Consider the following 14,956-nt stretch of genomic DNA (forward strand, 5'->3'; position numbering starts at 1 on the left):
TGCCTCTCCAATACCCAAATCGAGCAATGCTACACTAATACATGTAACCATTAGGTATTTCTACCAACACCCAGGTGCAAAGGCAGAAAACAAAGTATAGATTTCCTCACAAATCTAGAACTTTATCTGTAAGCATTTTACTTGCTGGCAGCAACTACAACAACGAGACTGGGATTTTTAGCCCCATTTTGCTAGATTTGGCCTATGATGGTAAAGCCTTCACCTAACTTACGGTAGAGTGTAAAAAGGCACCACAAGGTTGTTAATGGTGGAGTTTTATTAGTTAAAGTTTGCAGTAAAACCACAAGTGTTACTTAAATTTGCCAAAGGAAATAGGCATTGTTTTATTAATCACAGAATGTCAAAAAGGGCAACTTTTATACTTGGCACATCCCAAGCAATTGGTGTAAAAGCAGTAACCTTACGTCTAAATGCTCATCAGGGCTGTGGAGTCGGAGTTGTGGAGCTGGTATAAAATGGACCGACTCTTAAAATATAAAATAGATTTGCTGCAGCAGTACAATGCAGGGTGTGCTGTAAATGTTTTCATAAGAATTTGGGAAAGCTATGCAATGTCCTATAAAGGTCTGTTCTGTTCCTAATCTTGGCTTTCAGCCGAGATGAATCTGTGCTGCACTTTACGTACATGCTCAGTAGTGACCGGCGCTGTGGAGTCACGGAAATTGAAGCTTTGGCTTACCGACTCCACAGCCCTGATATTTCACCAAGAAATCTTTCTGAAGCCCTTCCATTATACTTGTTGTCTAGACATGACTCAACCTGCTGAAAGTGGCCATCTTCCGATACAGCACATGTACATATATGAACTCCTATGGACGCCGTCATACACTCATTGTGGCAGCAGCAATTCACTTATGTTAACTATCCAATAATGGTAACTCCAGGAACATGGGAAGGGAAAGTGGTCTCTAAGGGTGTGGGGTTCAAAACTTATTTAAAGCACCGCCAGTGTTCAGGTGGTAAAACTGAACATTTTAAATCAATCAAACCTAAAATAAAAATAGGAAAAATCATGTTTGCTTTTGTTTTCTTGGAAAGGCGACTGTCACCAAAACAGGCATGTAAAAATAACTTTAAAAAATTACTCTGCTCTGCATTCACGCCAAGCCATGATTTGTAGTCACCAATAACAGCACAGATATGCTTACCTTACCCATGAATACATGCACAGTAGCTCTTCCAAAAAGGTACAGGAACACATAAGGCACTCCCAATGTTTTGGTCTCATCTCCCCTCCCCCCAACTATCAGATCATTTCACCACTGTTCGCAGGAGTGCCTTTATTGCCATAAAAAATGAAGTTCAGTTTACACAATGTCACGGATGAAGTCTGGTGACTAAACACATGGATTCAGAAAACAGCTGATTAAGGCCAAATGATTCCGCATGGTTGGTTGCAACGTTGTAAATTATAACATTCCCAATAATAAAAAAGTTACACAGATCAATTTTTTTAACATGATACAAACCTGGATATTTCTCAAGTGGCCAGGAATAAGTTCAATGTGTTTACACTGTGCACCAAAGTAATACAAAAGGAACCTTCTTTCAGCAGCCCTTTAACTTTTAGGGGCATAAATGAGCTACTTGCCAAGCGGTACAGTACCATCTTCCAGTACAAAGCGTATAGTGTTCAATTCCAACTGTAAGCTTAAACACAGGTAAATAATGGACATGGCGGCTTATTGTTCCTAAATACCATTTGTCTACATGGGAGGAGGAGATTTTAAGCACTATATAAACCTAAAACTGGGCAGTTATCATAAGATTTACTTAGACCATTCAAACAAGTCGGGTGCAGTCTGGGGCAAAGAACAAAGCTGCAGCAAGCACTCAAATGTGTCGGATGGCATACCATGGAGACACGAAGAAATACCACTGAACAGTTAGTCACCTTATCGCTTACAAAAGGAAAATACTTCAACACAAATCCCAAAGACCAAGTTGCTCATTACATGTAGTTTGGGGGCAAAGAGAAGCCATAGAAAAAAAAAATAAAAATAATGGTGTGTGGGGGCAGGGGAATACACCTTCAGTTAACAGAATAAATACACTATTGACCAAAAAATGTACACGTAGAGATTTCTAGAAATAATTTGGGTTTTCATTTTTTAGGATTTAGTGTGGCTTATACAGTTACGATTACCTAACAAGGTTACAACAAGCATGTAATAAGAAGTGCATACATAAGCTTAAACGGACCATCTTTAAAGCCTATGGAGAGTAATTTGGAGACGTTTTAATATTGGCATGTCAGGGCACTAAAAGATACAAAGCGAATCGGACGGATTCATGGTGTATGACCGTCGTAGCACCTCTGTACAGAAATCACACAAGAACCAAAATTTATCTGAAAAGGAAAGATCTGCACAGTGTATGAGAAGCTTACAGAACTGATGGATGCCCTCGGAAGGATCAGGCAAACTCGCATGGCAATACTGTTGAAGCAATACATAGGAGAGAGGGGGAAGAAAAAAAAGGGAGGAAAAAAAAGTAATGATTTCTTTCCCTTTGCAAATACAAGTAAGGTCACTTTGCATTTAATGAACTGTTGTTCACCTCGGATGATCTTACCATATACTACACAATTTCAGATCTGTTAAGTGTAATAACGTTCATAGAAAGCCAATATGCATCTACTGTAATATTCAGAACTTCTTTATGGCAATCTCTGAATTCATTGTTTTGAACAGTGAAAAGGGAAGATGGTTCCTTTCAGACAGTATGTTGAGGATAAAGTGGCTTTCAAGCAGCATGGTGGATTTTTTTAGAATTTTGTAGGTTTAGATCATTCTGTTGCGTTTATTGGTTGGAGAGTCTGTAATGACATTGCTGCACTGGGCCGAGGTACGCTTTCTAGTGCCACCATTGTCCAAGTGGAGTGCCATTTCCTCCGATATGAAAGTATTCAAATCGACATCAAGGAGTCCATTTCTCCTACGGCTGGTGTTCGAACTTCCGCCGACGTGGGTGGGAGAGCCCGGAGTACTTGAGCGAACACTTATACTAGCCATTGCACCACTCAGACCTGCAAGACAGACAACAAGTTGTAACAAAACAATCTCACTTTGCCTACACCGATGATCATATACACTGCACCAGGGCAGTACAATTTTTATATGGGGGAGCATTAGGATTTGTTAGTATGGAGCAGGCTAGTGTTACTCATCACTGTTCTCAATTACAAACTTAACTAACATTTAGTGTAGGTTAGATGACCACTTTAAAAACAATACAGTGCCCCTGAACACTTCACTGCATCTGTCCATCTGTTTTCTATCAATCTCTGTCCCTGGATGCATCTGACAAAGCCACAACTGTCAATCAATGAAGAGCGGAACGGAGGTCGGACCACAACGAATGTGTGATGGAGCAGAAGCTCTTCTCTTGGGTTGCACTTGTATGCAAATGAGGGGAAAATCAACCCCTAAATAGTTCACCCTCCCAAATGTTATGGGGACATCAATATATATGCAGTGTGAGTATTAATATACTCACCTACCTCTGTTCTGCTTCGCTTCTCAGTAACATTACGACAAATCCAACTAGCTGGCTCACAATATACGAGCAGGAAGTCTCTTACAATGAAAGCCAATGGAGCCTTGTTCCGACACTTCATAGGCCAACATTGTAAAAGCCATAGTCTGCAGAGGGGCGAAGTCACTGAGAACGGCAATGGACAGCGTAGAAAGCGGCAGTAGGGTGATGCACACAAATACAGCAGATGGAATCTACTATATAATTGTCTAAGGGTAACTTCCGTCTTTCTGTCTGTCTGTCTGTCTGTCACGGATATTCATTGGTCGCGGCCTCTGTCTGTCAGTCATAGAAATCCAAGTCGCTGATTGGTCGTGGCTGTTTTGTTGTGACCAATCAGTGACGCGCACAGTCCGGAAGAAAATGGCCGCTCCTTCCTCCCCGCAGTCAGTGCCCGGCGCCTGCATACTCCCCTCCGGTCACCGCTCACACAGGGTTAATGTCTGCGGTAACGGACCGCGTTATGCCGCGGGTAACGCACTCAGTTACCGCTGCTATTAACCCTGTGTGTCCCCAACTTTTTACTATTGACGCTGCCTATGCGGCATCAATAGTAAAAAATGTAATGTTAAAAATAATTTTAAAAAAAAACAAAAAACCTGCTGTACTCACCATCCGTATTCCGCCTGCGCAAGAAGGACCTGCCATGACGTCACAGTCATGTGACCGTGACGTCATCACAGGCCCTGCACGAGATGGACCTGCCATTACGTCACGGTCATATGACCGTGACGTCATGGCAGGTCCTTCTCGCACAGGCGCGAAGAAGCTGCGGTACCATGGGACAGGCAGGGACAGCGTCAGGAGCAGGTGAGTATTTCATATCCACCTGTCCGCGTTCCATCCGCCGGGTGCAGCTCAGTCTTCCCATCCTCTTGCAGTGACTCTGCAGGTCAGAGGGCGCGATGACGTATTAGGCTATGTGCACACGTTCAGGATTTCTTGCAGAAAATTCCTGAGACAATCCTGAGATTTTCTGCAAGAAATCCGCAAGAAATCTGCATGCGTTTTTTGCGCGTTTTTACCGCGGTTTTTTTTTGCGGATTTTTCCGGACACTTCCCAATGCATTATATAGTGGGAAATCCGCAAAATTAATGAACATGCTGCGTTTACCGCGATGCGTTTTTTTCGCGGAAAAATGCATCATGTGTACAAAAATTGCGGAATTCATTAAAAATGATGGGATGCATAATGTATGCAGATTTTTTGCGGTTTTATCGGGAAAAAACGCGAAAAATCTGCAACGTGTGCACACAGCCTTAGTGTGCGCGCCGCCCTCTGCCTGAACAGTCAGTGCGGAGAGACGGGATGCTGAGGAGCAGCGACGAGAGGAGAGTATGTGATTTATTTTTTTTTTTATTGCAGCAGCATTACATGTGGCACAATGCTGTATGGAGCGTCTATGGGGCCATAAAGAACTGCATGGAGCATTATATGGGGCATCCATGGGGCCATAACTGCATGAAGCATTATATGGGACATCTATGGGGCCAAAACTGCATGGAGCATCTATGGGGTCATAACTGCATGGAGTATTATAAGGGGCATCTATGGGGCCATAACTGCATGAAGCAATGCAGTGGGGCAAAAAAGTATTTAGTCAGTCAGCAATAGTGCAAGTTCCACCACTTAAAAAGATGAGAGGCGTCTGTAATTTACATCATAGGTAGACCTCAACTATGTGAGACAAACTGAGAAAAAAAAATCCAGAAAATCACATTGTCTGTTTTTTTATCATTTTATTTGCATATTATGGTGGAAAATAAGTATTTGGTCAGAAACAAAATTTCATCTCAATACTTTGTAATATATCCTTTGTTGGCAATGACAGAGGTCAAACGTTTTCTGTAAGTCTTCACAAGGTTGCCACACACTGTTGTTGGTATGTTGGCCCATTCCTCCATGCAGATCTCCTCTAGAGCAGTGATGTTTTTGGCTTTTCGCTTGGCAACACGGACTTTCAACTCCCTCCAAAGGTTTTCTATAGGATTGAGATCTGGAGACTGGCTAGGCCACTCCAGGACCTTGAAATGCTTCTTACGGAGCCACTCCTTCGTTGCCCTGGACGTGAGCTTTGGATCATTGTCATGTTGAAAGACCCAGCCACGTTTCATCTTCAATGCCCTTGCTGAAGGAAGGAGGTTTGCACTCAAAATCTCACGATACATGGCCCCATTCATTCTTTCATGTACCCGGATCAGTCGTCCTGGCCCCTTTGCAGAGAAACAGCCCCAAAGCATGAGGTTTCCACCACCATGCTTTACAGTAGGTATGGTGTTTGATGGATGCAACTCAGTATTCTTTTTCCTCCAAACACGACAAGTTGTGTTTCTACCAAACAGTTCCAGTTTGGTTTCATCAGACCATAGGACATTCTCCCAAAACTCCTCTGGATCATCCAAATGCTCTCTAGCAAACTTCAGACGGGCCCGGACATGTACTGGCTTAAGCAGTGGGACACGTCTGGCACTGCAGGATCTGAGTCCATGGTGGCGTAGTGTGTTACTTATGGTAGGCCTTGTTACATTGGTCCCAGCTCTCTGCAGTTCATTCACTAGGTCCCCCCGCGTGGTTCTGGGATTTTCGCTCACCGTTCTTGTGATCATTCTGACCCCACGGGGTGGGATTTTGCGTGGAGCCCCAGATCGAGGGAGATTATCAGTGGTCTTGAATGTCTTCCATTTTCTAATTATTGCTCCCACTGTTGATTTCTTCACTCCAAGCTGGTTGGCTATTGCAGATTCAGTCTTCCCAGCCTGGTGCAGGGCTACAATTTTGTTTCTGGTGTCCTTTGACAGCTCTTTGGTCTTCACCATAGTGGAGTTTGGAGTCAGACTGTTTGAGGGTGTGCACAGGTGTCTTTTTATACTGATAACAAGTTTAAACAGGTGCCATTACTACAGGTAATGAGTGGAGGAAAGAGGAGACTCTTAAAGAAGAAGTTACAGGTCTGTGAGAGCCAGAAATCTTGATTGTTTGTTTCTGACCAAATACTTATTTTCCACCAGAATATGCAAATAAAATGATAAAAAAACAGACAGTGATTTTCTGGATTTTTTTTTCTCAGTTTGTCTCCCATAGTTGAGGTCTACCTATGATGTAAATTACAGACGCCTCATCTTTTTAAGTGGTGGAACTTGCACTATTGCTGAATGACTAAATACTTTTTGCCCCACTGTATATGGGGCATCTATGGGGCCATAAAGAACTGCATGGAGCATTATATGGAGCATCTATGGGGCCATAACTGCATGGAGCATTATACTACGTGACTGGGCAATATACTACGTGGACATGCATATTCTAGAATACCCGATGCGTTAGAATCGGGCCACCATCTAGTAGAAATATGTTTACCATATTTTTCCGACCGTAACACGCACTTTTTTCCTTAAAATTTGTGAGGAAAGTGTGGTTGCGTCTTATGGTCGTAATGTAGCATGTGGGGGGGGGGGGGGCAGCGGCTAGTGGGATCGCACTGTGATCCCACTTGCAGGAGGCAGAAAAATGTCCCAGCTGCCCAAAATCCAGCGCTGGGGAAACCATGTGGTCCCCATGATTAAAGTGCAGTGATTATTCATTAGCTGCTTCCCCGCCCACCTGTCAGCTGAGCAGTGACCAGCACATGAACACTCCTTCACTTACACAGGGACACATGGTTTCCCCAGCGCTAGATTCCTGCAGCAGCTGGAGAGATCTGTGTGTCCGGTGGAGAAGGGGGCAGCAGCAGGGGCGACAAGATCGCTGCATACCTGCCTGGCTGTGCTGGATGATGAGTGCTAGGCATAAAGACCTGTGTGATGTCATGAAGTGGGCGGGCTGGAGCGTCACATGGCAGCACAGAGCCCTCCCTCTTCTGATGTCATCACAGGTCCTTCACACTCCCCACTAGAATCTGCAGGCTTCCTCTTATGACCTGTGCTGTGCAGAGGCAGGGAGGACTGTGTGCAGTCATAGGAAGCTCCATGTGGCTGGCTGGCACAATTAAAAGGTTAGTCTTTACAACACAATAAAGCACTCTGCCACTCCTGTGTTGAACTATAACTCCCAGCATGTCATAGGATCTGCAGGACATGCTGGGAGTTATAGTTCTCCCAATGGTGGCAGTGCTTTAAATATAAGCGCTGTGCCCCCATTCTTATACTCACCCTCCAGCATCTTCATATAGTATTTTACAGACACCACACTGGTCCCGCAGCACCATCTTCTACCCACAGCTTTCAATATAATAACATACTATTATATATAATAACACCACATATAATAGTATGTTAGTCAATTTTACCACATTTTTTTTTTTTGCTTCAAATTTTTTTCCACCTCTAAAACCTGGGTGCGTCTTATAGTCCGGTGCATCTTATAGTCTGACATTTTCAACACCTAAGGCTATGTGCACACGTAGGAAGGGTCCTCTGCGGGTTCTCCCACAGCGGATTTGATAACTCTGCAGGGCAAAACAGCTGCGGTTATCCCTACAGATTTATTTCAGTTTGTCTTGCGGTTTCTGCTGCGGGTTTACTCCTGCACTTGTTTTACTATTGATGCTGCATATGCAGCATCAATAGTAATGTTAAAAATAATTAAAAAAATGGTTATACTCACCCTCCGACGTCCCGATCTCGTCGGCGCTGCACGCGGCGGCGGTCCAGTTCCAAAGAAGCTATGCGAGAAAGACCTTCTTGACATCACGGTCATGTGACCGCGACGTCATCGCAGGTCCTGCTCACATAGCAACCCTGCGACCGGACGGCCGAGTGCAGCGCTGAGAGGCGGGAGGACTTCAGGGGCAATCAGAAGGGGAGTATATCTTTTTTTTTTTTTTTTTTTAACACAAATATGGTTCCCAGGGCCTGGAGGGAGGAGAGTCTCTTCTCCTCCACCCCGGGTACCATCCGCACATGATCCGCTTACTTCCCACATGGTGAGCATAGCCCCATGCGGGAAGTAAGCTGATCAATGCATTCCTATGTGTGCAGAATCGCTGCGATTCTGCACAAAGAAGAGACATGCTGCGGATTGTAAACCGCTGCGTTCCCGTGCGTTTTTTCCGCAGCATGTGCACAGCGTTTTCGGTTTCCCATAGGTTTACATTCAACTGTAAACTCATGGGAAACGCTGCGGATCCGCAGCAAAATCTGCAACATGTGCACCATACCCTAAAGGTGCTACTAACATCAAATTCTCACCAAGTATCGGTAACAATCCATCCAATCCGCACAGGAAAATAAATGAAACCATGGATATCCATAAATTAAGTAATGAGAAATAACAAAAAAATATTGAACACGCTAACAAATTAATTCAATACTAACGTACAAAAAGGAGTCTTGGTGATGAGAGACTGAAGAAGCCTCCTGTATGGAGAAACTAGTCACAAGCATTGCTCAGATGTGATTTTAACTCATTCTTCCACACACACTTCAAATACTGAAGGTTCCGTGGGCTCCTTCAATCAACTCTGAGCTTTAGTTCCTTCTATACATTTTCTGTTAGATTCAGTTCAGGTGATTGGCTGGACCATTCTAGTAACTTGTCTAAATGCTGAGCAAGCTTTAAAACGTGCTTCAACATGCTTTTTGTTCAGAAATGGAGTCTTGCGTGGTGAATGTGCACACAGGCCATGGCGGCAGAGGGCATTATTTTTAGTTTTCTTTGAAACAATTGTACCTGCTAATTCCAGGTCTTTCTGTTGCTCTCCAAAGGAGATCATTGGCTCTTGGACAACTGTTCTGAAGATTCTTTTCACTCCTGTCAGAAATCTTGCAGGGAACACCTGGTTGTGGTCGGTTTATGGTGAAATACTGTTCTTGCCACTTCCAGATTATGGCCCAATCAATGCTCACTGGAACCTTAAGTAGGTTAGAAACTATTCTGTAACCAATGTCATCAGTATGTTTTGCAACAATAAGGTTGTGAAGGTCTTGGGACAGCTCACTGGCTTTACCCCTCATGAGGGATTTCTTGTGTGGCCCCTTGGTAATGAGACACCTTTTTATAGACCATCAGTTGAAACGGCTGACAATTTATCACTAAGCGGCAGGATTATTTTCCAAATACTGATAGATTTCAGCCTGTGTCATGACCTTCCAAGGCTTTTTGCATTTGTCTTCAAAACTTTTTCCTTGTCACTACTCATTACTACACACAACTTAAATCAAGCCATAGATGTCCATAAATTATTTGCCTGTGCGAATTGGATGTTTTGTTTCCGACATGACGATAGATAGATATATACATACACACCTAAAGCTAAAATAAAGTAAAATTACACACAAAGGTTTCATTAAAAATTTTGCAGTTTGGCTTTTACAGGCTGTTTCTTTGCACATTTTACTTTGATGGGGTCTGTGATCATTATTAAGCTGAAAGTAGCTCAGAAAGATATAAAAGTTAGGGGACTCACTCACATGATCGTCATTTCTCTCATGCGAGAGAATCGGGGCGATTATGCAAATGACACTCAACTCAGTCTGTCAAGAGTTTGAGCCGAATGTTACTGTGCTCAGATCCGCACATGATAGAATTGCAGCACAGGTGAGAAGGAGGAGGAGAAAGTAATTTCTCCATCTCCTCCATTGCCAGCGTCTGCAGAGAAAGCTTTGATCACTTCCCATTTAATTTTTTTTGGTGGAGGTTGTTGGGGGGGGGTAACAGTTCTGGCATTTCCATTTTTTCCCAGTTATAAAATTGACCTGATCGGTAAATGGCATATTTTAATAGATGCTATTTATATGAACATGTAGCCCTTTCGAAATACAAGTCTAGCAGTACCCCTGGCCAGCCCGATCCTCCGTTATTGAGAAATTAGAGTTTGAATTGATATGCAAATGATATGCTGCTGTTAATCTCAAGTCTGTCAGTCAATTCCCCTTCCCGCGCAACCGCCTCCGCTTTCTTGATCAACAGCCTCTGTGATGCAGAAGGAGTCATTAGTCAAACAGGACACAGCGCTGGGTGGGAATAGATTTGGAGTGAGGCTTTAAAGGGAACCCGTCAGCAGGATTGTGCTCCGTAACCTACAGACAGTGTCAGGTTGGTGCCGTTGTACAGATTACAATGATACTTTGGTTAATGAGATCAGTCTTGTGGTTGTCGTTTAATCTTGTAGTTAGTTTTCAGTTAATTATATGCTCGTGCTTCGGGGCAGCCTTCATGTGGTGCACTGATTATATATTCATCTGTATGGCTTATGACAGGTCACTGATCCCTCAGTGACCTGCCCCATATTTTACATGAATATCTTAGGCTACTTTCACACTAGCGTCGCACGATGAATTGCGTTGTTGCGACGTACCGACGCAAGCAGTGAAAGCGCCGCACAACGGGGGCAGCAGATGCTGTTTTTCAACGCATCCGCTGCCCCATTGTGATGTGCGGGGAGGCGGGGGCAGAGTTCCGGCCACGCATGCGCGATCGGAAAAGACGGTCTTGACGCACCAAAAAAACGTTACATGCAACGTTTTTTGGTGGCGACGGACCGACCCAACCGTCGCACGACAGTTGCGACGTGTGTCAATGCGTCGCACTGCTTCACTAATGCAAGTCTATTGAGAAAAAAACGCATCCTGCAAGCACTTATGCAGGATGCGTTTTTTTCTACAAAACGACGCATAGCGACGTGCAGTGCACGACGCTAGTGTGAAAGTAGCCTTAGTGATTTGAAAAAATAAATAAGTTACATTGATCATGCAGGCGCTGTAGCATGATGGGATCTATAATTTCCATATAATCTTTTTATTTAGCGATAGAAATTTTTTCAGAAAAAAAAAAATGCATGCAATTTTTTTTTTCCAATAGATGCTACTGCGGAAGGTGCCACCATTTTGTTAGAGGTAAAAAACCTCTCCACCAAGATGACGCCAAAAGCACCTGCGCAGTAGCATCTATCACGGTCCAAATTATGGTACTGCACAGGCGTGGCTGGTGCCATTGATAGATTTCATCTGCTAAAAAAAAAAATATATATATTACACACATATACACATACCGTATTTTTCGGACTATAAGACGCACCGGACTTAGAGGTGGAAAATAGGGAAAAAAATATTTGAAGCAAAAAAAAATGTGGTAAAATATTTAATAACATACTATTATATATAATAACACCACATATAATAGTATGTTAGAAGCTGCGGGTCCAGTGTGGTGTCTGAAGTACTATATGAAGACGCTGGAGGGTGAGTATAAGAATGGGGGCACAGGGCTTATATTGAAAGCACGACTCCAGCACTGCAAAATAACACTGGAGTGCTGCTTTAAAATCCCATAGTAGAACTATAACTCCCAGCATGTCCTGCAGATCCTATGACATGCTGGGAGTTATAGTTCACTAAAGGAGTGGCAGAGTGCTTTATTGTGTTTTGGAAAGACTAACCTCTTAATTTTGGCAGCCAGCCTGTGGTGAGGTAAAAGTATCCCATGACTGCACACAGAGCCCTCCCTCTTGTTGCCTTTCCACAGCACAGGTAATGGAAGCCAGCAGATTCTAGTGTTGGAGTCTGAAGGACCTGTGATGATGTCAAGAAGAGGGAGGGCTCTGTGCTGCCATGTGATGCTCCAGCCCGCCCACTTCTGACATCATCACAGGTCCTCCTTGTGCACACTGCACAGCACTCAGGGTCCAGCCCAGGAAGGTAGGCAGCAATCTCCTCTCCCCGGGACCCTGCTGCTGCCTCCTCCTCCCCCGGACACACGGATCTCCCCAGCTGCTGCAGGAATCAGCGCTGAGGAAACCATGTGTGTCCCTGCTTAAGTGCAGTATTCATTTGCTGCTCCTGGCTCACTGCTCAGCTGATAGATGGGTGGGGAAGCAGCTAATGAATATTCACTGCACTTAATCATCGGGACCACATGGTTTCCTCAGCGCTGATTCCCGGCAGTGGGGACATTTTTCTGCCTCCTGAAGTGGGATAACAGTGCGACCCCACTCGCTGCTGCCCCCCTCCCCACATGCTACATTCCTACCATAAGACGCACCCACACTTTCCTCCCAAATTTGGAGGAAAAAAAGTGCGTCTTATGGTCAGAAAAATAGGGGGGGAAAAAAAAAAAAAATGATTGATTATGGCCCCATAAAGATATTTGCCCCATATAGTGCTGCACAAACCTGGATTATGGCCCCATAAGATACTCCATACAGACACTTGCCCCATATACTGTAATGTTCCACAAACGTTAATTATGGCCCCATAAGATGCTTCATAAAGATATTTGACCCATATAGTGCTGCACAAACGTTATGGCTCCAGAAGATGCTCCATACAGACACTTGCCCCATATAGTGTTGCACAAATGTTGAATATGGCCCCATAAAAAGTTCCATACAGACACTTGCCCCATTTGCTGTTGCTGTGATAAAAAAAAAAAAAAAAAAAAAAAAATCACATACTCACCTCTCTGTCGCTGAGGCCCCCGGCACTTTCAATATTCACCTGCTCCTCGTTCCGGCGCCGCTCCATCTTCAGCGTCTTCTGCACTGACGTTCAGGCAGAGGGCGCGCACTAACCACGTCACCGCACCCTCTGTCCTGAGCGTCACTGCAGAAGACGCTGAAGACGGAGTGGCGCCCGGAACAAGGAGCAGGTGACCATCGCGCAGCACTGCACTCCCCCTCCCCGTTATACTCACCTGCTCCTGGCGCTGCTGCTTCTCCCTGTACTTAACGGTCATCGTTACCGCTCATTACAGTAATGAATATGCGGCTCAACCCCTATGGGAGGTGGAACCGCATATTCATTACTGTAATGAGCAGTACCATGTGACCGCTCAGTACAGGAAGAAGCTGGGGCGCCGGGCAGCCAGGGACCTGCAGGGACCGCGCCAGGAGCAGGCGAGTATAATTAGACAGCCCCCGCTCACCCTCCCCTGCCGACCCCTGGGTATGACTCTAGTATAAGCCGAGAGGGGGACTTTCAGCCCCCAAAAAATGGGCTGAAAAATCTCGAGTATATACGGTATATAAATTATAGATCCGATCATGCTGCAGCGCAAGCACCACCTGCATGATGAACGTAATTTCCCCCCCCCCCCCCCCCAAGACAATAACACAGTATGTAAAATAGGGGGCAGGTAACTGAGGGATCAGTGACCGGTCATAACCCACACAGATGGATATCTAAGCAGACCACCACATAAACACCCCCCCTCCCCCACAGGCCGCCCTGCAGCACGAGCACATCGTTAACCGAAACCTACAAATAAAGATTAAACATCCACAAAACGGATTTCATCAACGAAAGAAGTCAATTTAAATCAGTATAACAGCACCAAGCTGACACTGCCTGAAGTTTACTGAGCACAATCCTGCTGACAGGTTCACATTAAACCTACCATAGCTCTTCAGCCTCATTTGCTCATCAATGCAAACACTGATCTCTCAGTAACAACTAACTGGCCTAGAAAAGGTTTTGCTGAAGTGGTCTTTAAAAATGACCACAGTTTGGGATTTTCCAAGCATAACAGTAAAATCTCCTGCCTCTAGACTACTTTTCCAAAGAGGCAGAGCTGCATCTATCCCACAGCTCCCCATCCTCAGTGCCTGACCCCCTACAACACAAAAGGACTAGCTATAGCCCCCTATACAGTCTCAACATAGATAATTCATCACTCAGCATCCCTCCCACTTCACTTACTATACACTGTCCCTACAATTTCCTGTAGTGAGTAATGCTACAATTGCAGACACTGGCTGGCTCCCTGTACTGCAGAGCAACAGTCATACAATGAAGGCCAGCACAGCCCCTCTGGCCAGCCACATGCTTATGATAACTTGCCTGCAATGTATTCTCCCCCACTCCTTGTGAAGGATCACAGGCTACACCCCCATGTCATCACCATTAAAAGGGTTGTCCAGTACCGGATAAGCCAAGATATGCAGAAACCCTGCAGAAATTTCTGAAAGCAAATACTCAACGTGTGCACACATTTTCTGCATCTGGTGACTACTGGTCTATAGAAAATTTTACAGGGTTACACTCTAAGCATGCACATTTCAAGCAGATGAACCCAGGCTAGGTCATCACGGTTTGCATATTAAATGGGTTGTCTGGAACTCAGGTCATCAATACGAGTTTGGTAGTGGTCCAACACCCCCAGCAGCCAGATGAAAGCAATTTACTGAATGGAACACATCACTTATTGGCTGCTGCCAAGTACTGGGATTTATCTCCCATTACAGAGAAAGTGAGATAAAATCGCAGCAGTCAGCAGCCACTAAATGAATGGAGCAGCGACGTACTACATCATACATTGCCTTGATTTGGCCGCTGCTGGAGCAGATTTCAGTTAACCAGAGGTACTAGACCACCACCGATCTTGTATTGATCACACATTTGACGGTAGGTCCTCAATATGTAAAGACCCCCATAAATATTAATCTAATGTAGACGCAACAGGCCA

At 44.5% G+C, this 14,956-nt stretch overlaps 1 protein-coding gene across 3 annotated transcripts in view; it reads right to left on the bottom strand.

Annotated features, from left to right (window-relative positions):
• Positions 1-259: 259 nt before the first annotated feature.
• The window catches only part of HAPSTR1 (HUWE1 associated protein modifying stress responses), a 32,105-nt gene continuing 17,408 nt past the window's right edge, over positions 260-14,956 (bottom strand). For all 3 annotated transcript variants that reach the window (XM_077275217.1, XM_077275219.1, XM_077275220.1), the window contains one exon: positions 260-3,049. In XM_077275217.1, the coding sequence (XP_077131332.1) occupies positions 2,805-3,049 (245 nt within the window). In that variant the 3' untranslated portion in view covers positions 260-2,804. The remainder of the gene's footprint in view (positions 3,050-14,956) is intronic.

The sequence above is a fragment of the Ranitomeya variabilis genome, chromosome 7, assembly GCF_051348905.1.
Source record: "Ranitomeya variabilis isolate aRanVar5 chromosome 7, aRanVar5.hap1, whole genome shotgun sequence".
Lineage (NCBI taxonomy): Eukaryota > Metazoa > Chordata > Amphibia > Anura > Dendrobatidae > Ranitomeya > Ranitomeya variabilis.